At 34.4% G+C, this 23,015-nt stretch overlaps 1 protein-coding gene and 1 non-coding gene across 8 annotated transcripts in view; one reads left to right on the top strand and one right to left on the bottom strand.

Moving 5' to 3' along the window:
• UNC13C (unc-13 homolog C) overlaps positions 1 to 23,015 on the bottom strand; it is a 586,284-nt gene that overhangs the window by 435,302 nt on the left and 127,967 nt on the right. For all 7 annotated transcript variants that reach the window (XM_077881171.1, XM_077881173.1, XM_077881169.1 and 4 more), the window contains 2 exons: positions 903 to 925; positions 254 to 318 (listed from right to left, as the gene is read on the bottom strand). In XM_077881171.1, the coding sequence (XP_077737297.1) occupies positions 254 to 318; positions 903 to 925 (88 nt within the window). The remainder of the gene's footprint in view (positions 1 to 253; positions 319 to 902; positions 926 to 23,015) is intronic.
• On the top strand, positions 17,288 to 17,399 carry LOC144303693 (U6 spliceosomal RNA). The gene has a single exon (XR_013370672.1). It is a non-coding gene; the product is annotated as a U6 spliceosomal RNA (small nuclear RNA).

Here is a 23,015-nt window from a genome sequence, read left to right as displayed (position 1 = left end):
GATTCATTTAGGTGATTTTGACTTTTTTGTATACAAATATATGTAAGCATAATTATATACATGCACATGCAATTATACATTACATTTATAAAAAACTATAAAAGCTACTTTTTCTAAAAAAAAAAAAAAAAAGCAACAGTAAGCCTAGTTAATTATATCATGCAGCATCCTGCATTCAAAATGTGTATGGTGAGAGCACAGCCAAATACCATTGATGAATGGAATGAATTAAAAAGATTATGAATGTACTCACCCACCAATCGTCTGGAGTCCAGAGAATTTGGAAGCATCCAAATCACTGCCACTTACTATTCGAGCCTGAAGTGAAAAACAAGAAAAAAACAAGAAAAACAACAGGCTTTTAGCATACTATAGCTACATACACGTGAATTTGGGACACAAGTCAACTGCACTAGACATGTAACACCCAGGATGACAGATGCTAAGCAGGGTCAGCTCCAAGTCAAAGCTACTATATGTTTTTGTGAGTGGAGGTTTTGAAATTAGCCGTCAGCATTTAAACAAAAGCACTGGCACAGTCCAGGAAAATATATCATTCCCAATACTATTTGCCCTTAAAACTTGCTATGTGCAGTGAACATCATGAATCAGTCAGGGAGATCATGATTAGCCAGACTTAAGAACAGATGCTGAGTTTGACCGTAGCCGACCCCTACGTAGGCAAGAGTAAGCTAAAGGAAGCGCAGCTGGCAAAGTATAACCTCTTCATAAATGCAACATATTGGGGGCACACTTAAAGGACAACCAAAGAATGGAAAGCTGGGATAACATGCACATTTCACAACTAAAACAGAGGAACCCAAACAGGTCTAATATGTCACAAACAAACATGTACAAGAGACAAGATCCCTCAGGAGAAAAGAAAAAGTATGATTTAAAACCTTTTCATCCACAGAACTGCTATCTGAAAGAGAATCAGGAAAAGAAGGAATAAATGTTAGATGGAGTACTTTAAGAAATCATTTAAACATATACACAAAGTGTTACTATTTTCATTGTTAAAAATCATCAATAAACAGAATTTCAAGGCTGAACCCCAAGGGAAGGGGGATAGTTGGTCCTCATAATTTAAAGAGCTGGAAAATATAGTGAAATGCTTGAAAAGTATCAAAGGGTGATTAAAGAGCTTAATGAAAGATAATGTGTCATATAAAGAAAAGAACACAGTTGAAGAATCAGAAGTCCTAAGACCCAGCTGGGGCTCTGGCACTTAGTAAGCACATAGGGCAAACACTAAATTCTCTGGAGTCTGAAGTCTAGACCCAACTCTACAAAAAGGTCATGAATACTTTGCTTATTGGCCTCTAAACACTCTTCAAAAAATCAACTGAGATGGATACGTGTCAAAGTAAACCTCAGGTGACTATATACATTTAGCATGTTTTATTAAGGGATTATTTATTTATGGCTTGTCATAGAACTCATGAGCTAAAAGATTAATCAAATATATTCTGCTTTACAAATAAAAAACAAAAAACAAAAACAAAATATCTGATGCCTGAAAGAAGTTAAATGACTTAGATCACAAAGCTTGGCAGAAATGGGAAATTCCAGGGCCCCTCATCCTCCATCTGTTGTTGCTTTTTACATCCCATATTTCAGGTAAGTTGAACAAAACAGAAAGCAAGTTACTGGTCCGCAGTTCTCCAGTGCAATTTAAGATACATCACAGGGTAAACATCTCAGTTTCAACTGCTCTTGAACCAAGATAAACAATGATGAACAATGGATTTTTTTTTTTAACCCAGGTCTGAATCTGCCAGGGTCCTCATGGCATGGTCCATTTCTACCTTACATAGTAGTATTGCTTTTAAACTTATTAATTCCATTTTGCCTATTAGTATAAAGCTGGAAGGACTACTCTATGAATTCAAGTTGTCAGACAGCTAGAGTTAAAATGACCTTGGGGTTCATTCTCAAAACCTTTCATTTTTATGGATGAGCCCAAGCAATATAAAGATTTATCTAGGTCTGTAGGCTCAATGGCAACCTTTATTGATAAAAATGTGAAATGTATTGGTTTTTTGACTCATTAAGTATGGCTTGATTAATTACTGTAACTATTTTTGGCAAATTTTAGATACTTCACGGTATCTCAGAGTTAAGACTTTGAACAAAATTACAGAGTAATAGAAAACAGAATAAAATTTTAAGTAATAAAAAACAATCTTGTTTTGGTCATAAAAATTTTAAGGTACTGTATGCAACATAGAAAATTCAGCATTAATTAAGAATATATCATATCCATCAAGATTGTCACAAGCATAATTTAAAATCATAGAATAATTTGAGATACCAATTGGTCAGACAATATGCACCTACATTTTAATAGGTACCAAAAAGTATTTGATAAAATTTCAAAACCCCCTAAATAATTTTTAAACATATTTAAATTAGCTGGAATGAATCTTGATTTTAATATGTTAAAAAAAATGTTACCTCCAGAAACATAAATTTCAGTGTGAAATACTAGGGCATTCCCATTACTACTCAAAGCAAAACAAAAATGTTTACAACCAACATTTTAATGTATTTCCTGAAATTGTGATCAATAGATTAAGGCAGACCAAATGAAGCAAAAATAAACAATATAAATTTTAGAAAACAGGACCCAAAGCTGTTCTTTTCAGGCATTATAATTTTATACTCAAAAGACAAATCACCTGCAAAACTATTAAGGTTAATAAAATAGGTAGAAGTGAGGATATAATGCAATTTATAAACTAAACAAAAAACAATAATTTTCTACAAAATCACAATAACCAGCTTGAAAAACACTGGCATGAATTGGATTTCAAATATGCATTACTTTGACACTATTAATAATTAGATTCTATATCAACCATTCCACTGAGTAAAGGTAATCTTAAAGTCAACAACTTTTCAGCTGCTAAATCTAATACATTTCAACTTTTTCATTCATTATTCAATGTTTCATTCATTCCTTAACTGAATAAATATTTTTATTAATTATCAACAAATATTTTTGTTCACTCCTACTCCTTTCTTGTCTACCTGCTATACTGTCCCCCTGTAAACCTTTCTAAACACAGGTAAAATCACACCACTCCCCTTCCCTGGATAAAATACATTAATGCTTCTCAGTGCCCACAAGAGAACAAACAGATCTATATCTACTGCAGGCTCATGAGTCTTCATTCACATTCTACACTTTGATCACAATTAAGTTCTTGCCATTTCATCTTCGTGGTGTACTCCTTGAAATCTGGGTGCCTTTGAATTTTCAGTTCCATTCCCTTAAAACAAGTGTTCCCCTTCTTCATCTAGCTATCTATCAGACTCCAAAATCCAAATTTTCACTCAAAGCATAACCCCCTCTCCTGGAAACCTGTAATCTCTCAGGGATTCATGGCTTGCATGCATGAGCCCTGCACACTACATTTCTCCCAGTTAATCCTCATCTTTTGTCAGTTTCTTCATCTGCAGTCCAGATAAAAGCTCCTTGATTTTATCTATCTTCAATCTCCTTTTTCTAAGTTCTACTACATTTCTGAAATATAGCAGACGAACAATACATTTTTGCTGAACATTGAGTGAACAGTTTTAAATAAGCTACAACACTTTATGGAAGTATCTAAAAATCCAAATGAAATTTATTTCATCTTCTTGTACAGGGAAAATTATTTTACTTATTTTATTTTTTATAAAGATTTTATTTATTTATTAGCGAGAGATAAAGAGAGAGGCAGAGACACAGGCAGAGAGAAGCAGGCTCCATGCAGGAAGCCCGATATGGGACTCAATCCCAGAACTCCAGGATCATGCCCTGAGCCAAAGGCAGATGCTCAACTGCTGAGCCACCCAGGCATCCCAGGGAAAATTATTTTATAACATATTTATAGATTTAATAGTTAAAATCCTAATGGCAAGTTGTTGCAGGATAAAGAACACTTCAAGTATAACTGGATTAATAAGTCAAAAGATCTAAGACCTTTTAAAAGGAGAATTATGAGGGAAGCTTGTAAGAATATTAAAAATCTATACTAATGAACATTATTGTCCTGGCAAAATAGATCGAAAGATAAATTCAACAAAATTAGCCAAGTAACAAACCCTTGTACTTAAGAATTTAACAAATAAGGAAGGATGGATTATTATCAAATACAAAGAGACATACTGGTCTATAAATTATGCTTAGAACAAAGTTCAAGTATCTGTAATATTTATTTACATCCTCATCTCACACATAGCCCATAACTTTGCAGATATACTAAATAATCAAATGTAAAGAAAAACAAGTAAGAAAATGAAGGAATATTTATTAACTCTATGGAATAAGAGGATACATTTATAGATAGAGGTAAAGTTTATTAAGTTTGTTATACCCATGTAGTAATTTGAATATAAAAACAAAAAGAAAATGAAACGTATTTGCTAAAAGCACATTAATATGTTCTGTATGTAAAGAACTCTTACAGGTATCAAAAAAAAAAAAATGACCCTAATACCTCCCCAAAATTGGTCAAGAATGTGACTAGGTAACTCACAAATAGAGTGCAACAATGGTAAATAAGCATGAAAAAATGATACTATTTATTAAAACTATGCCTCATCAGATTACAAAATTAGTAAAAATCAGGATAATCACAATTTAATAATATTAAAATAATACCAAATACTGTTGAGGGTGTCATTAATCTGACACTCTGATGCATGATTGATGGCAGTGAAAACTAATTAAATTTTTAGAAAATTTTTTAATGATGTCTAGCATACTGTTTTGATGAGAAATACTCTTTTGAAGTTGATGCTCAGAATATTTTTTTGTTACAGATTGAATTATATTCCCCAAAATTCACATGCTGAGGTCCTAATCTCAGAATATAGCCTTCTTTGGAAATAGAGTCATTGCAGTTTAGATAAGGTCATACTGGAGTAGGGTGGTTCCCAGTCCAGTATGACTGTCTATAAAAAGAAGACCTTTGAAAACAGATGTACTACACAAGAAAAATGCCATCTGAAGACTGCAGCTCCACTGCCACAGCCAAGGATATCTACCAGATGCTAGGAGAGAGGCCTGAACAGATCTTTCCCCTAGAAATTTCAGAGGGGAGCATTGCCCTCTCAGCCTACCTTGATCTCAGACCATCTAGCTTCCAGAACTGACAAGGTTTCTATTGTCCTAACTCACTTGGTTTATGGTACTTTGTTATATCAGATCTAGCAAACTAATATAAGTCATGAAAAAAATAATGTGTAAAGATCTGCACTTTCATTATTCACACACATACACACAAAACCCCTGGAAAAACATATATGATCAAGTATAGAAATATATGTTGAAAATTATATTATATGACCTTGATTCAATAATTTGTGACCATTAATATACACACTTAATTATACAAAAATGTAAAAAGTACTCATATATTTACAAATATAGGTTTAATATACATCATAAACTTATCATATACTGATAACTAGTACATATACACACACACATTCACAATGGCTTTGTTCCCTGACAAATTGCCTGTTGTTCTACAAGTAGTTCTTTTTGCTTAGTCAAATTCTGATTAAGCCTCTATAATTACAAACAAACAAACCTCTGTAATTACATGCTGGATGCTCCTTATAAGGCTGTTCCCAATGCCCCTTGTCTCAAAAGTCCTATCATTGTGCAAGGTCATTTTGCAGTTCAGTGACTTAATGTCCTTAATATAAGATCATAATGCATCCATCTACTTTATAGTGAAACCTCCTCTATAAATAGTATTAAAGTGAAGGTTTTGTACATTTTTTTAATGTCTCAAAATTCCATAAAGTGTTTAAAAATTTTTTAACTTATAAAAGATTTACTAGGTGAATATCATTCTATTCAACCATGCTGCTTAGGGACCTGAAAAGATATATATATTCTTATACGTTTAATAAGTGTGTATCTTGAGTATTAAAATCAATGTTACTCATGTGAACATCCTCAAGAAGGAATTCTGAATGAGACTTACAGCAACACATGACCTCCTGAGCACTCAGTTTTTCCTCCTATGTAAGTGAAGTAAGAGGGTTTGGCCAGCATATATCTAAAGTTTCTAGCTCTGAATTCTGTAATTGTGTTCCTCCAGACGTAATTTTCAGTGTAATGAGAATTATTTACTCACTAGTTACCACCCAAAATTTTAATACCTACCACTGAAATTTGAGATATAATTATCTCATAATCTAAGATAAAAGTAAAGATTGTTGTATTGTGTTTCCTCTCTTGGTATTTTAACCTTGCTATAACAGTTTTCAAAGACAATTTAGATGGAAGAGTTCTCAAAGTTTATAAAGAATTTGATATCTGGAGGCCAATCTAGCTTAGGAATTTCCTTAAACTCCATTGCTCTAATGCCTTTCTTTGCTCTCTAGTAGGATAATATAAATCTCCCACTAGTGATAATATTGTTCACTATACACTTAGGAAATAGGTTTGCTTTATTTTCCAGCATATCAAAATACATTCGACTTTTAAGGCATGTATACTATGCCTGAAAGTCATGAGATGGGAGCTGAAAACAAACTAGAGAAAAGCCTGTATTATAATCAGAGGGTTTTTGAATTGCCATTGACCTTTACAGAGTACCTACTACATGTTAGGTATTTTGCATAGTATTTTACCTGTTGTTTTATTCAATCTTGTCAACTTTCTCGTGAGGCTCTCAGTATTCAATAGATCTTGCCAGGCTGGCTCACATTTCTGTTGGAATTCTGGACATAAGGAGGTGGGTGCTGAGTGAGATGTTAATGCCCATATCTCATACTTTTTTGTTCAATTATGGGCTGGGAGAGGTAACATGGAAAATTGCAAAACAATGACTATACAATAAAGATATATGAAAGATATGAACAAGTTGATATGGGAGCATAGAGAAAAGATCTCTTAACTCTGCAGCCAGAGAGGACACTGGGTTTGTAAACAATTCATGGGGGCAATGATTTATGAATGGGCATTTGTCAGTTCAATGAAGCCATTCTTAGAGGAAAAAAATTTGCAAAGGCACCGAAGCTTGAAACAGTATAGAGTATTAGGAACTGAAACATGAGAGCGTGACACTAAAGAATTATATGAAATAAAATATAGATGAATAGAGTTTATTGCATAAAAATCTTGATAGATTCCATTAAGGAATTTAAATTATACTCTAATTATAGTGTAGAACCACAGACTATTTTCAAACAAGACTGACATGTAACATGAATTTTATTTTGTTTTTAAAAATCTAGGCCAGTCCTCTGGACAATAAGGCAGAATAAGATGATACACAAAGATTCTGCTCTCTGGCTCCTCTATATCACAATTCAACTCAAGAATCATAGAATAAATTAATAGTAAAAATCAGGATAGTAAAGATGCAAAATAATTATGTAAAATTATTTTCTGAAAAAATAAGTTTGAGAAATGTTAGGTGATATCTAATTGTGGTTTTAATTTGCATTTCTCTGGTGATGAGTGATGGTGAGCAGCTCTTCATGTGTCTCTTGGTCATCTAGGTCTTTTTTGGAGAAATATCTACTCAGGTCCTATGCTCATTTTTTAATCAGATTATTTGGGACTTTTTCAGTATTGAGTTGTAGGAGTTATTTATATAGTCTGGATATGAACCCCTTATTTGGTATATTATTTGCAAATATTTTCTCCCATTTAGGTTGCCTTTTTTATTGATGGTTTCTTTTTCTGTGCAAAAGCTTTTTATTTTGATGTAGTTCCAACAGTTTATTTTTGCTTTTGTTTTCCTTGTCTTAAGACATCTCTAGAAAAATGCTGCTATGGCTGATATAAAAGAATTACTGCCTGTGTTTCCTTCTAGGAGTTTTATGGTTTCAGGTCTCACATTTTGGTCTTTAGTCCATCTTGAGTTCATTTTGTGTGTGGTATAAGAAAGTGGTCCAGTTTCATTCATTTGTATGCAGCTGTCCAGTTTTCCCAACACCATTTGTTGAAGAGACTTTTTCCCATTGTGTATTCTTGCTTCCTTTGCAATAGATTGACTGTATAAACAGAGAACCAGAAGTAAACCTATTCTGTTCCACTGATCTAAGGTAGAATTTTTTTTTTTTATCCTAGAACCAAAGAGATAAGAAATAACAAATGTCGGTGAAGGTATGAAGAAAAAGAATCCTTCTACACTGTTGGTAAGGCATGTAAATTGGTACAGTCATTAGGGCAAGAAGTATAGAAGTTCCTCAAAAAATTATAAATAGAAATACCATGTGGGTTCAATAATTCTACTTCTGGGTATTTACCCCCAAAAAAATGAAAAACACCAATTTAAAAAATATATATGCACCCTTCTGTTTTTATTACAGCATAACTTAAAATAGCCAAGGTATGGAAGCAACTAAAGTGTCCATAGATTCATGAATTGGAAAAGATTAAATTTATTATATATAATATATATAACTTATTTTATATGTATAATGGAATATTACTCAGCTATAAAATAAACTATATACCCAGTCATTACATATATATAATATGTATATTATATATTATTTTATATATATAATGGAATATTACTCAGCCATAAAAAGGATGAGATCTTGCCATTTGTGACAACATAAATGGATCTAGCGGGCATAATGCTAAGTGAAATAACTCAAACTGAGAAAGACCAATACCATATGGTTTCACTCATACATAGAATCTAAAAAACAGAAGAAATGAACAAAAAGCAAAATCAGACCTATAAATGCAGAGAACAAACTGATGGTGGCTACAGGGGAGGAGGGTGAAGTATAATGCTTTATGACGACTGGTTAAAAAGAGGGAATGTACGTATGAACAATATCATTATGTAAAGAAGATAAAACTGAAGATGCTGTGAATTTTTTAAAAAGTTACAGGTATGCTATAAATATCTTTATGTCAATTAATGCTAATACTTAAAGATAATTTTCCAAAAATATTAAAAATATAATTTCTAAAAATAATTAATATTTTACAAAAATAGAAAAAACTAAAGCTATTACTAAGGAACTTTATCCAGTAGGAAAATCATAAGAACACTAGATAATTTTTTAAAGTTTTACCAAGTATAAGTAAATAATATCAATAACACAAATTTGACTATAGAAGTAAAGTGAACACACAGAATGGAAAAAGAGGTACATTTTCTAAGGCTAGTATAAGCTTATTATTAAAATCAGAAAATGATAGTACAAACTAAGATTAGATAGCATCATATAGGAGGGCTCATAAGCAAATTCCTAAAGAAAATTTTTGCATTTGATGTAGTGTGAGTACACTTATCCAAGTCGGGTTTATTCCCAAAATAAAATATTGCTTTATCAATGTAAAAATATATCAGATTTTTGCTTCCAGGGGAAAAAAAAAAGGATGTATTTACTCTCCCTATTACTCTAATTAAATACACCTAAAAACTTTGGACATAATATATAAAATAAACACATATAAAGTTCTGAAAGTTGGAGAGATGGCATACTGGCTAGTAACTTTGAACTCAAAGTATAATACAGTGGTGAGTTTTTTGGGTTTTCTGTTTGCCTCAAATATCCTGAACTGCAACCCAGAGATCTCAATGGTGCAGACAAGGAAAGGCTCCAAAGAAAACTCTTTAGCAGGAGAAACAAGAAAGGGACAGGTCACTAAGACAGAAACCTTAGATAATAATTAACCCACTCTAGCCAAAAGTCAAACACACAAAACCCTGTGGCCACTGTTTTCTACTCCCAGCGGTGAAGGTCAAAAGGAGTGACTAGACTTTTCCCCTTGCCAGACTGTAATGAGGTACTTCAGTCCCCCATATAGGCTGGAGTGCTGTCAGAGAAGGCCAAGTAGGGAGTTGTAAATCACACAGCCTGAACTTTTCCCCTACAGAAGTAATAATGAGATTCCCTTTCCCTTCTTACAGGAATGGTATTAGAAAAGGCCTAGTGGCAAGTCAGGACTTTTATCACTACTCAGCTCTAACAAAATCACCCCCTCAATGTGATTGGTGGCGACACAGGAAGCAGCAATTAGGCACCTGTTCCCTTCTAAGCTAGGGTGGTATAAGCAGAGACCCAGAGGGAAGCCTCAACTTCCAGTCATGCCTACAGCAATAACACAAAATTCCTCCTCCTGGGTATCTATGGAAACCAAGGGGAAAAGAAAACAAAAACCTAAATTTCCATCTCCACCTTGAAAAAAATGAGTCTTCATTCAAGCACTGGAGCACTGTCAGACAAAATAAAATACAAGACTTGAGATCCAGTCTTATAACATGATACTCAAAATGTCCATATTAAAATCATTTGTCATACCAGGGACTTTAAACTGAATGAGGAAGACAACAGATGCCAATGTGATAATCCAGATGTTAGATCTGACAAGGATTTTAAAGCAGCCAAAATTTTTTTTTTCAACAATTATAAATACACCTGGAACCAATGAATAGGAAGTATTACTGAAGGAATAGACACTCTGTTTTTCTAAAGATTTTTATTTATTTATTCATGAGAGACACACAGAGAGAGAGGCAGAGACACAGGCAGAGGAGGAAGTAGGCTCCATGCAGGGAGCCCAATGCGGGACTCCATCCCGGGACTCCAGGATCATGCCCTGGGCCGAAGGCAGGCACCAAACCACTGAGCCACCCAGGGATCCCGCAAGGAGTAGACACTCTCAAACTGAAGATAGGAAAAGCAAATAGAAATTTTAGAAATAAAAAATATAGTGACTGAAATATTCCCAAGTGGATGGACTCAACAGCCACTAGAGAGAAAAATCAGTGAACTTGAAATATAAAACAGTAGAAATTACATAGTCTGAACTACAGATCCCATAAAGAAGTGTTAGGAACATGTGAGATTATGATAAAAATATTTAAAAATATAATATTAATCTCACTGGAGTCCTAGAAAGACAGGAAAAAAAGAATAGAATTCTCGGTCTATGCAAAATGCTTTAACAAAATATCATTGACTGAGTAGCTTAAGCAACAGGTATTTACTTCTTACAGTCCTGGAGAGTGGAAAGTCCAAGATCAAGTTACTAACAGATTTGATTCTTGGTAAAGGTTCTCTTCCTGGGTTGCAGAGATCTACCTTCTCACTGTGTCCTCACATGACATACTGAGCTCTGGTCTCTCTTCCTATTCTGATAAACTGATCCCACCATTGGGCCCTACCCTCATGACCTCATCTAAACCTAACTAATTATCAAAGTTTCCATGTTCAAATTCAATCACATTAGAAGTTAGCATTTCAATATTTGAATTTGGGGACAGCACATTCAGTCTATAACAGAGCTGGAAGTGTATCCAACAAAAAATGACTAAATTATCCAAGTTTGGCAAAAATTAAAACACAAATCTGAAGAATAAGCTGATAAACCATAAACAGGACAAACAGAAAAATTCATGTCAAGACACATCATAAACTCCTGAAAACTAAAAGAAAAAAAAAAATGTTGAAGTAGTAAGAGAAATGGCACATTATCTATAAGGGAGAAACAATTTGAATGAGAATGGAATTCCTATCAGAACCAAAGAGGCAGAAAGAGATGACGTAACACTTTTTAAGTGCTGAAAGAAGAAAATGATCAACCCAAGATTCCATATTCAGTGCAAATACATCCTTAGGAATGAAGAGGCAATCAAGACATACTCAAATGAGGGAAAACTATGAGACTTTATAATCAGTTAACTTACTTTAAATGATTGGCTAAAATTTTTTTTTCTAAACAGAAAGGAAATGGAAAAAGAAGGAATCCTGAAACATCAAGAAAAGAGAATGAATGATAAGAGCAAAACTATGGGTGTAGACAGTATCCTTTCCTTTTCCTCCTGAGTTCTCTACATTATGTTTGATGGTTGAAACAATAAGTTTAACACTATGTAATGTGGTTCTCAATATATATAGAGAGGACATATTTAAGACAATTTGACTTTAAATGTGAGAGAATAAAGGAATATAGTGGTAGATAAGGTTTCTGTACTTCATTTGAACTGGTAAAATGTATACCCCAGCCAACTTTGACAAATTATGTATATGTAATGCATAGTGGGCAAGTTAATGGCCCCCAGAGACAACCATGCTATATACTTGGAACCTCAATAATTTATTTAACATGGAAAAGGAAATTAAAGTTGCTGATAGAACTAAGTTTCCTTATCAGCTGACTTAATATTGGATTATTTATTATCCAGGGTATCTGGTGGGTCCAGAAGGACCTCAAAGTGGAAGAGGAAGGTAGAAAAGTGAGGTCAGAGTAGTGTAATATTAAAAAGCTCACCACACAGTGGTGCGTGGGTGGCTCAGTCAGTTGAGCATCCAAATCTTGGTTTCAGCTTGTTTTGATTTCAGGGTCTTGGGATTGAGTCCTGGGTCATGCTCCGTGTTCAGCAGGGGGTCTTACTGGATTCTCCTTCTGTCCCTCCTCTCAAGTAATAAATAAATCTTTTTAAAAATGCTCAACACACAGCTGCTGGTTTTGAAGACAGGGAAAATGTCTATGAGCCAAAAAATCTGAGTGTAACTAAAAGCTGGAAAAATCTTCAAAACCTATTCTTCCCTAAGCCTCCAGAAGGGAATACATAGCTGTACTGTTACCTTGAGTTTAGTCCAGTGAACCTGTAACAGATCTTTCACCTTCAAGATTTTACAAAAAAAAAAAAAAAAAACTATTAGTTTTGACATTTTTTAAGGAGGCAATAAAAAAATACATAATGCAATACTTAGAGTAGCCACTACAAAAGTTATACAAAGAGACATATTGAAAAACTTACAATGTACAATAATCTATAGAAATGCAGAAAAGATAAAAACTAGAAAATACAAACAGAAGACAAAGAATAAAGTGGCAGATTTAAGCCTTATCAATAATTGCATGAAATGTATATGGTCTAAATATATCAAATAAAAAGACTTAATGGAATGGATAAAAACAAAACATCATGACCTACCTATATGCTGAGGAATTCAATTTAAATGCAATGATATAGGCAGATTAAAAATAAACAAATGGAAAAAGATACTATACAATCAAAAGAAAATAGTAGTAGCTAAATAACTGATAATGTGGACTTCAGAACAAAAGAAAACTAATAAAGAGACACATTGTATAAGGATATAAAGGTGAATCCACCAGGAAGACATAACAATTCAAAATGAGTATGAACCAAATGCAGAGCTGCAAAGCCTGTGAAACAAAAGCTAATGTAACTGAAAAGTAGACAAATTCACAATTATTTTAGGTTACTTAAATCCACACCCTACAGTGATGAGAATAATCAAAGAAAATATTAATACATGCAAAGTTATGCCATGTTCATGAACTGAGACCCTTGAGATACCAAAATGTTGATTTTCTCCAAATTATATATAATCTTTAAATATATATATTTAAATCTTTAATTAATTTATATATATATATATTTAAATCTTTATTTATTTATTTATTCATGATAGAGAGAGAGGGAGAGGCAGAGACACAGGAGGAGGGAGAAGCAGGCTCCATGCTGGGAGCCCAACGTGGGACTCGATCCCCAGACTCCAGGATCGCGCCCTGGGCCAAAGGCAGGTGCTAAACCACTGAGCCATCCAGGGATCCCTTTTTTTTTTTTTTCATAATTTTATAGTTCTAATAACCAAGACTGTGATATCAGTAGATAGAATAAAACATCGACAAATGCAACAAAATAGAGAACCCAGATAAAGACCTACACAACTCATTTTTTCATAAGGATGCAAAAGCAACTCAGTGGATGATAGACTTTTAAATGATGCTCAAAGCAACTGAATATTTATAAGCAGAAGCACACCCTCAACCTAAACCTCACATTCTAATGCAAAAATTATCTTAAAATGAATCATATTTAAATATGAAATAAAAATTATAAAAATCTTAACTCAGGAAGTCTTCAAGACATAAAACTTGAGTTATTAATCATGACATTAAAAGCATGATACAAAAAAATGAAAAGCCAGTGATCTTGTCTTAAAAAACTCTACTCTTTGAAAGCTCATGTAAAAAGGATGTAAATAAAAGCTATACACTGGAAGAAAATATTTGCAAACCACATATTGAAGGAAGGAGTGGTATCTACAATATATAAAGAACTCTCAAAACTCAACAGCAACAACATTCATACACAAAATCAAAAAATGGGCAAGAGATGTAGAGACATTTTACTGAAGAGAACATATGAATGACAAGTCCATGAAAAGATGATTAATGTCACTAGATATTCAGGAAGTGCAAATTAGAGCCATAATGAAATGTTTCTATGTACCTATTAGAAGAGCTAAATAGCAAAAACATTGATAATACTAAGTGCTAGAAAGGCTTCAGAGAAACTGGCTCTCATACATGGTTAGTGCAAATGTAAAATACAATAATTCTCAAAGAGTTTGACAGTTTCATATAAAATTAAATATACATCTACAATTCAGCCTGGAAAAATAACACATCCACATAAAAAATTACAAATGACTTTTATTAACAGATTTTAATAGCATCAAACTAGAAACAACAAAGGTGTCCCTCAATAGGGGAACAGCTAAACTGTGATATATCCCTCTCAAGGAATACTAATCAACAGTAAAAATAAGCTGATATACACAGCAATTTATATCCCAAGGGCATTATTTTTAGTGGAAAAATAGCCAATATCCAGATGACAGATACAATTCCATTGTTATAAAATTATACATATGAAAAACAGATTAGTGGCTCCCAGAGGTTATGCAAGGTTAAGCATGGGAGAGATAGATGAGAGACTACACAATGATTACACAATGATAGCACAAAGCATGATGGCATAGTTCTGTATTTGGACTGTAGCTATGGTTAGACAGTCTACATGAAATGACAATTATGTGTACACATTGTACAAATTGTGTACAAATTACTAGTCTTTATTGTACTCCAATTATATATCATGTAACCATTGGGGGGAATGGAGGGAAGGGTATATGTGATCTTTATATTATCCTTTCAATATCCTGTTAATGCATATATTTTTTTTTAATTAAGCAGTTAAAAAATTTTTTAAAATTAGTTATATTTAACCAAAAGTTAAAAGTTCTGTTCTTTAAAGACACCATAAAAAATAAAATAGGTACAAAATTAAAACATTAAAATATGAAATTTATGTATACATTTATAAAATTTCATCTAAAATACTAAGTAGACAATCCAACTCAAAGTTGAACAAAAAAATTTGGACACTTCACAAAAGAAAAATGCATAAATGGCCAAAAAGCACAAAAAAGAAGCTTGTCATGTCATCATTTGGGAAATAAAATTTACTACTTTAGATACTATGATATATACTGTGGAATGGTTGAAATTAAAGACATAAAACAGTGCTGATAACTATGTGAAGCAACTCAAACTTGCTTACCCTGAGAATGTAAAATGCTACAGTCACATTGGAAAACAGTTATTTCTTAAAAATTTAAACATGGTATCAAAATATGGAAAGATCTCAGATGTCCATCAACCGTTAAATAGATAAAGAAGATGCAAGTTTATACAGACACCTACACCCACACTGGAATACTACTTAGTCATCAAAAAGAATGAAATCCTACCATTTGCAATGGCATGGATGGAACAAGAGGGTATTATGCTAAGCAAAATAAGTTAGAGAAAGACAAATACTGTATTATTTCACTCTTATATGGATTTAAGAAATAAAACAGATGAACATAGGGGAGGAGAAGGTAAAATAAGGAAAACAGAGTGAGGCAAATCATAAGAGACTCAACTCTAGGAAACAAACTGAGGGTTACTGGAGAGGAGGGTGTGGGGGGAATGTGGTAACTGGGTGATGGGCATTAAGGGGGCACTTGAAGTAATGAGCAAAAGGTGTTATATGCAAAGTAATGAATCACTAAATCCTACCTCTGAAACTAGTAATATAGCATATGTTAATTAAATTGAATTTAAAGAATTAAAATTTTTAAAAAGCCACCCTGAAAAAAATCTAAACATAGTACATTAAAACCTAAATGTGGACAAACTTCAAATATATATAGAATATGTTATATCTACATAGATATAGATATATGTTCTATGTATAAATTGCCATAAGATCCAAAGCACAAATTATCAAGAATAGGAATGACAAATATATCACATCAGAAGTAAAGAGAGAGAGCAGGAAAATGTATTTGCAACATACAAGAGAGGATTAGCTTAGCCTCCATAAAAAGAATTTGAAGAAAAACAGAAAAATAAATTGCATGTTTAAGTGCATTTCCTAAGAGGAAATTAACAAAGGAAAAGGTGATCAAACTGTTTGACTATGGGGATTGTGAAAGTTAATATTAAGCACCGATATTTTATTTCACAACCACTGAAACGGAAAAAAAAAAAAAAAAAAAAAAAAGAAATATCTGAGACTGTCAGGTTGTTATGGATGGAAACTCCATGAAGAACTGTTAAAAATTTATAGGGCCACTTTTGAAAATGAAATTGCAGTTTCTAGTAAGGTGGAAATTTGCTCACCCAATTGCTCAACAAATTTGTTAGGTATGTAACATGAAGAGAATCTTATTTCAGATGCAATGAAACGCCGAGACACCTGCACCCCGATGTTTATAGCAGCAATGTCCACAACAGCCAAACTGTGGAAGGAGCCTCGGTGTCCATTGAAAGATGAATGGATAAAGAAGATGTGGTCTATGTATACAATGGAATATTCCTCAGCCATTAGAAACGACAAATACCCACCATTTGCTTCAACGTGGATGGAACTGGAGGGTATTATGCTGAGTGAAGTAAGTCAATTGGAGAAGGACAAATATTGTATGTTCTCATTCATTTGGGGAATATAAATAATAGTGAAAGGGAATATAAGGGAAGGGAGAAGAAACGTGTGGGAAATATCAGAAAGGGAGTCAGAACATGAGGACTCCTAACTCTGGGAAACGAACTAGGGGTGGTAGAAGGGGAGGAGGGCGGGGGGTGGGGGTGAATGGGTGACGGGCACTGAGGGGGGCACTTGATGGGATGAGCACTGGGTGATATTCTGTATGTTGGTAAATTGAACACCAATAAAAAATAAATTTATTATAAAAAAATGAAGAGAATCTTACACTTATATAGCAGATTACACATAAAAAGATGTTTACTACAACATTATTTGTAACGGAATACTCTACCATATTTTTCCTATTGAGAGGGAATAATTTTGATATATTTGTATGGTAAAATGTATTTAAATAAATTAGTTAGACAAATAGACATCAATGCTAGTAGTTTTTAATATAACATTGAGTTTAAAAAGCAAGTTGCAGAATTATCTAGTATGGAATGCTCATTTTGGCAGCACATAGACTAAACTTGGAATGATACAGAGAAAACTAGCATGGCCCCTGCACAAGGATGACAGAATTATCTAGCATGGCATCATTTCTAGATTTATGGATAATTATTTCTGGAAAATTATAGTATATCCTAGAAGAATATATACAGGAGATTTTTTTTTTTATAGTGATTGTCCCTAAGAAAGGAAGAAAAGACCAGAGAGCAAAATAGCCTTTAAAAGAAGAGCAGTAGCTCCTTTCGCATCTATTTACTAAGAAAAAACATTCCTCTCTGCCTCCAGTGACTGGCTCTTTGAGCCATCAGATATTCTTTGGTTTCTCTGGTTACCAAATCTTATCATACTTTCATGATATCCCATCCATTACACACGGGACAGGGACGCCTGGGTGGCTCAACGGTTGAACGTCTGTCTGCCTTCGGCTCAGGGCCTGATCCCAGAGTCCCGGGATCGAGTCCCACATTGAGCTTCCTGCAAGGAGCCTGTTTCTCCCTCTACCTGTGTCTCTGCCCCTCTCTCTCTCTCTGTGTGTTTTCATGAATAAATAAATAAACTTTAAAAAAAAAAAGTTGCACACGGGACTGCAGAGTATAGAGCAAATAGCATGCAAACAAAAATGGCTTGTTGGAATCCTAGTATCTCAGAACACAGAGGCTTCTAGAGATCATGTTGCCTAGTGGGCTTCAAAATTGTGTTCTGAGAAGCCCTAGAGCTCCTAAGAGAGCTTCACTGGGTGAGGAAGGGCTTGGCAGCTAGGACTCTGCACCCACTACCTCTGATTCAAGTGCAGAGGTTCTGACTTTATCTGCTTTATAACTGGGTCTGAAGGCTGTGTTTCTGAAAGCAGTGCTCTTAAGAAGGAGGATGAGGGATCCCTGAGTGGCGCAGTGGTTTGGTGCCTGCCTTTGGCCCAGGGCGCGATCCTGGAGACCCGAGATCGAATCCCACATTGGGCTCCCGGTGCATGGAGCCTGCTTCTCCCTCTGCCTGTGTCTCTGCCTCTCTCTCTTCTCTCTCTGTGACTATCATAAATAAAAATTAAAAAAAAAAAAAAAAGAAGGAGGATGAAAACCCCTAAGTTTAGTCATTAATTTTATTTTTTTAAGAACATAATGAGCCATTTTCTAGTAAGGTCACATAACTCTTCTATGTTTAACTGATTTGATATTTAGAGAATTCTCGGTGCAATGGGAAACCGCTCAGGAAAGTACATGGGAGCTCATCATAACATATAAACAAGGAGGGTGCTTTTCCAAGTGTCAAGTCAAAATGAAGTGATAATTATGTTAATGTACCAACACAGCAACTGTGGTATAAATTCAGGGAGAAGGAGAAGATAGAATTTGCTCCCTCAAATTAGGCAGTGTGCATCGCTCCCTGCTCTCTCAGTGAGAAGAATGAGTCCTCCTCAACTCTTGGATTCATTTAACCTAGTGTAACCCTGTAAATAAGCATTATGTGTTAAAGAACGTGCAATGGGGTGTGAGCTTTGAGGAAGCAATTGTTTAGTCTAGTATGAAGTTGAAGAAGGAAGAAGAAGTCAAGCTTTCCAACCCTGTCATTAGCTAGGTAACCTCTAATGGAAGTCATTCATGAAACTAATAAGTTCTCTTCAAGGAAATCACAAAAACGGATAATTATATTAGGCACCAAAGTTCATGAGGAAGAAAATTCACAACAAAACAACTTTGATCTTTGCTCCAGGCTCTGCTTAATGGTCTGAAAAACTAATAATCATTAATTCTCACAAAAGATGTCATATGGCTAGAGCTGTAATGTTCAAATAATATTACACGTTTTCTAATGAGCGAAAGCCACTTTTAATCATTTTGAAACCAATTACCACAAAATGCATTATTTTATTCCTGTAATATCTTCGCTACAAGTCTTCCAAACATGGACAGCAATTTCACTTCCCAGGATATACCCTAAAAACACAGAAGTTGATTTTGCATTCAGATCTCATTCCACCTAACAGAATAATGACATTTTTTCCTACTCATCCTGATATAGAATTTTTGAAAATTGTCTCTTAGAATTTCCAAAATTCAGAATTATCTACTAATAATTCTACTTTAGAATACCTGCAACCATACTTAGAGATGATGTTTAAAATAGATCTCTTCTTCGTTGCTAATGCCTAGGGAAGATGGTGCAGCCATAAAGTAGAGGGACTTTGATAGGAAATTGTTTTCACAATCTGTCTGAACAGATTTGGCAGGAGAGGGAATACTCACCCATAGTATTTCCATCCCCACCCCTGCGAGTTACAATCCACATTATCTCATGGTTCTACCTCTTAACAAGGAGTGTCTGTATACACAGAGCTAAGGGGATCTGGAGAATTCTGAATGGAGATTAATTATAAAATTATTAGTCAGAGTATATAGTTTGTAAAAATTTTGTCTCCCCTGGCAAAGAAGTTGATATTTTTAACTCTCAGTTTTGTAAACCTTTAGTTGGAGGCTGAGACAGCAATATACGGAAAAGATTTCTAATCCTAGGAAACATCTGTCAATGCAGGGGTACAGAAGACAGAAAAGGTGGTTGGGGTAGCCCCATAAACAGGTGGAAAAGACAGGAAATGAACTCCAGGCAAATGAACTGAAAGTCTGGACCCATGCCAGGTTCTGACTCTCTCATTCCATATATCAGATTTCCTCCCAGCCAAATATATAAAAGTAAACCACCCCAGTATCAAACAGCCACATGGAATGCTTCCTCTTCTGAATTTGCTTCCTCTTCTGAATCTGCTGTCTACAGAGTTGCTTGACTTTGTAATATTCCCAATTGTAGACTCTTCTCCTGTAATCACGGAGTCAAACCATGGAGAGAAATCCAAATAACCATATATTTTTACAGCTTTAATCTATTGCCCCTAGTCTTTAGTCAAAATAATAGAAATGGAGAGAAACATCAAGTTACAAGTAAGTGAAAGACAAGCCCCTCTCCTTTGATCATCAATAATTCTTACCCAGTTTTGGAGGAAAATCTATACTCTTTGGGGGTTGGGAGAGGAAATTTGAAACTTGACATCACATCTACTACATACTATTTTTTTCTTTACCTACATTGAGATTTTAAAAGATTTAAAAACATTTTTTTGTAGAAATAACAGAAAAACTTCAAAAACTTTTTACAGAATCAAAACCAAAATACTCTTGAAAAAATTTTCTGAAGTATGTTTTACTGTTTTATAAAGTGTAGTAGAGCACACAGAGTCACAGAAACATCATTCTTTCTTTTGCTTATACTAGTTCTCAGTATCTCAGTATAAAAGATTAAAATTTCAATCCTCTCAAGATTCAATTCAAATCTTCTAATGAGAAGTTTCATTTCAAATTATGCATTGCTCTTTTTATGTAATTCTAGAATGAAAATAAAGAGGCCTTAAGAGATGGTCTAAACAATTCTCACGTTTCCTTAAAAGTAGATGGCAAAAGCACTTGAAAGTAATGGGAATAACGCTATTTAATATAGAAGTTTGAGAAAAGTACTTCCATAAGTGTTGTATATCAGTCTAATACCCTTTAAACTAATAGCTGAGTTCTCAATCTGTAGGAGAGCAGTGCCATTGAAAGCCAATTCTCTTCTAGTTATCAGTGGGTTCCAAAGTCAGATTAATACCATAAATTTTAAAGACTGCCTTATTTTATTACCTCTCTGCAGATTGTGAGCTCCTTCAAAAATGGGAACCAGTGATTATCTTTATAACCAACTCTACATTCTAACTCCATGCCTGGCACATACTTGTATATATCAAGCCATACATGAAAGTACGGCAAGTGTGTCAGAAACTGGGTTTAACCGATTTGGAAAGGTTTATATTGTTATTTGAATGATTATCATTTAAAATACAAGTTCTCTTTTGTTATAACCTACCCCCTATCCTTGTACCAGATAGTCCTTTTCAGCCTTATTCTATTCAATGACTGCTATTTCAAAAAAAAAAAGTAAAATAAAAAAGTTGGATGCCTGGGTAGCTCAATAGGTTAATCGTCCAACTCTTGATTTCAGCTGAGGCATGATCTCAGGGTTGTGGGATGGTGACCCACGTTGGGCTCCATGCTTAAGAGTGGAGTCTGCGATTCTTTCCTTCTGCCCCTAGTCCTACTCATTCATTCTCTCTCTCTCTCTCTCTCTCTCTCTCTCTCTCTCTCTCTCTCTCCCCCCCTCTAAAACAAATTAATATTTGAAAAAAATCAGGAAGTCAGAACATGGGTTGGCATTTAATTGATATGGGAAATATATAAAACAAAGAAAATAAAAATAGTCAATTTTCTATCAATGAAAATAAGTATTTTAGTAATAGATTGGCTAACTTTGATATTGTTTATTAAAAAACTAATTTCAACACGGTCAATTGATTTCTATGTCTACTAATCTGTGAAGCTGCTACGGAGAATTCATTTTTCTAGGAATGCAACATCATTCTTTTTTTTAAAATTTTTATTTATTTATGATAGTCACACATTGAGAGAGAGAGAGAGAGAGAGAGAGAGAGAGAGAGAGAGGCGGAGACATAGGCAGAGGGAGAAGCAGGCTCCATGCACCAGGAGCCCGATATGGGATTCGATCCCGGGTCTCCAGGATCGCACCCTGGGCCAAAGGCAGGCGCTAAACCGCTGCGCCACCCAGGGATCCCTGCAACATCATTCTTAAAGTATCTTTCATTATACAGTATAGTAACATTTATGATGAAAAAAAGCAAGGAAAACGCTTTTTCTGTCTTTTCTGTCTTGCCTGCTACTGTCAGTATCACCCTTGATTCAACTTTCACTGCTCTAATTGCCATTAAACACATGTTGGGGAATGTCATTAAAAAGACATGAAAGCTGTCTCACCTGTGAACTGGACAAGGGCATTTAGAGGCCCCTCACATTCTTCCCTGTCCTTAGAGTGTGGATTCCACTTACCTTTCCTGCTCCCAGAGGCTACTCCAAGGTCATAATTTTGAGATAGTGATGTGCTAATGAAATCTGAATAAACACAAGACAACTCTCACCTACCAACCTGGAATGGCCTGTCTCTATCTTTAATCTCCCCTGCCCTGAGTACAGGGGCCAATTCCAAATTGGGATAGCTCCCAAGAGGGTTGCAAACCAACAATACACATGCTGATTTGATATTCTGGCCAGACTAACCCTGAGTCATATGGTGGTTATCTATAAAATGTCTTGTCAGAGGATGAATGGAAGAAAAGAATGACTGGAAAAACAAATTTGTTGGGTAAAAATATATGAAGACATATAAAACAGCAAAGAATAACTTTATTTGAAAGGATAAAAGGATGACTTTTTTGCTGAAACTAAAGAAAATAAGAGAAAAAGGATGTGCAACAAGATGCTTACATGCTACTTTTCTTCTAAGCAAGCCCATCACAAGCCATTCTGTTAAGCTTTCAAATCTTAAACACATCAGCAGCAAACCTGAAAATATTTTTACTTGATATATTTAGAGGTTAGAAGAGTTTAGGTGGTCCTAGGGGGGTATTCAGAGTTCTTGTTTTAATATTTATTCACTTCCAGATGATTGGAGGACCAGTAATAATTCATTTTTATAAGAAAGGAAATTATCCACTCTGATAAACCCAAATTCTAGGCTTCAGATTCTGCTCTCTATATATTATCTCCTAATGCTATAAACATGAATCTCAGAGGTCTTATAATTCTTTCTCATTTCAAATGAAGGCAAATGATTCTGAGATGGATTCAC

This window comes from Canis aureus, chromosome 32, assembly GCF_053574225.1.
Source record: "Canis aureus isolate CA01 chromosome 32, VMU_Caureus_v.1.0, whole genome shotgun sequence".
Classification (NCBI taxonomy): domain Eukaryota; kingdom Metazoa; phylum Chordata; class Mammalia; order Carnivora; family Canidae; genus Canis; species Canis aureus.
The sequence above is the reverse complement of the archived record's forward strand: the minus strand, read 5'-3'. Positions and strand labels throughout refer to the sequence as shown.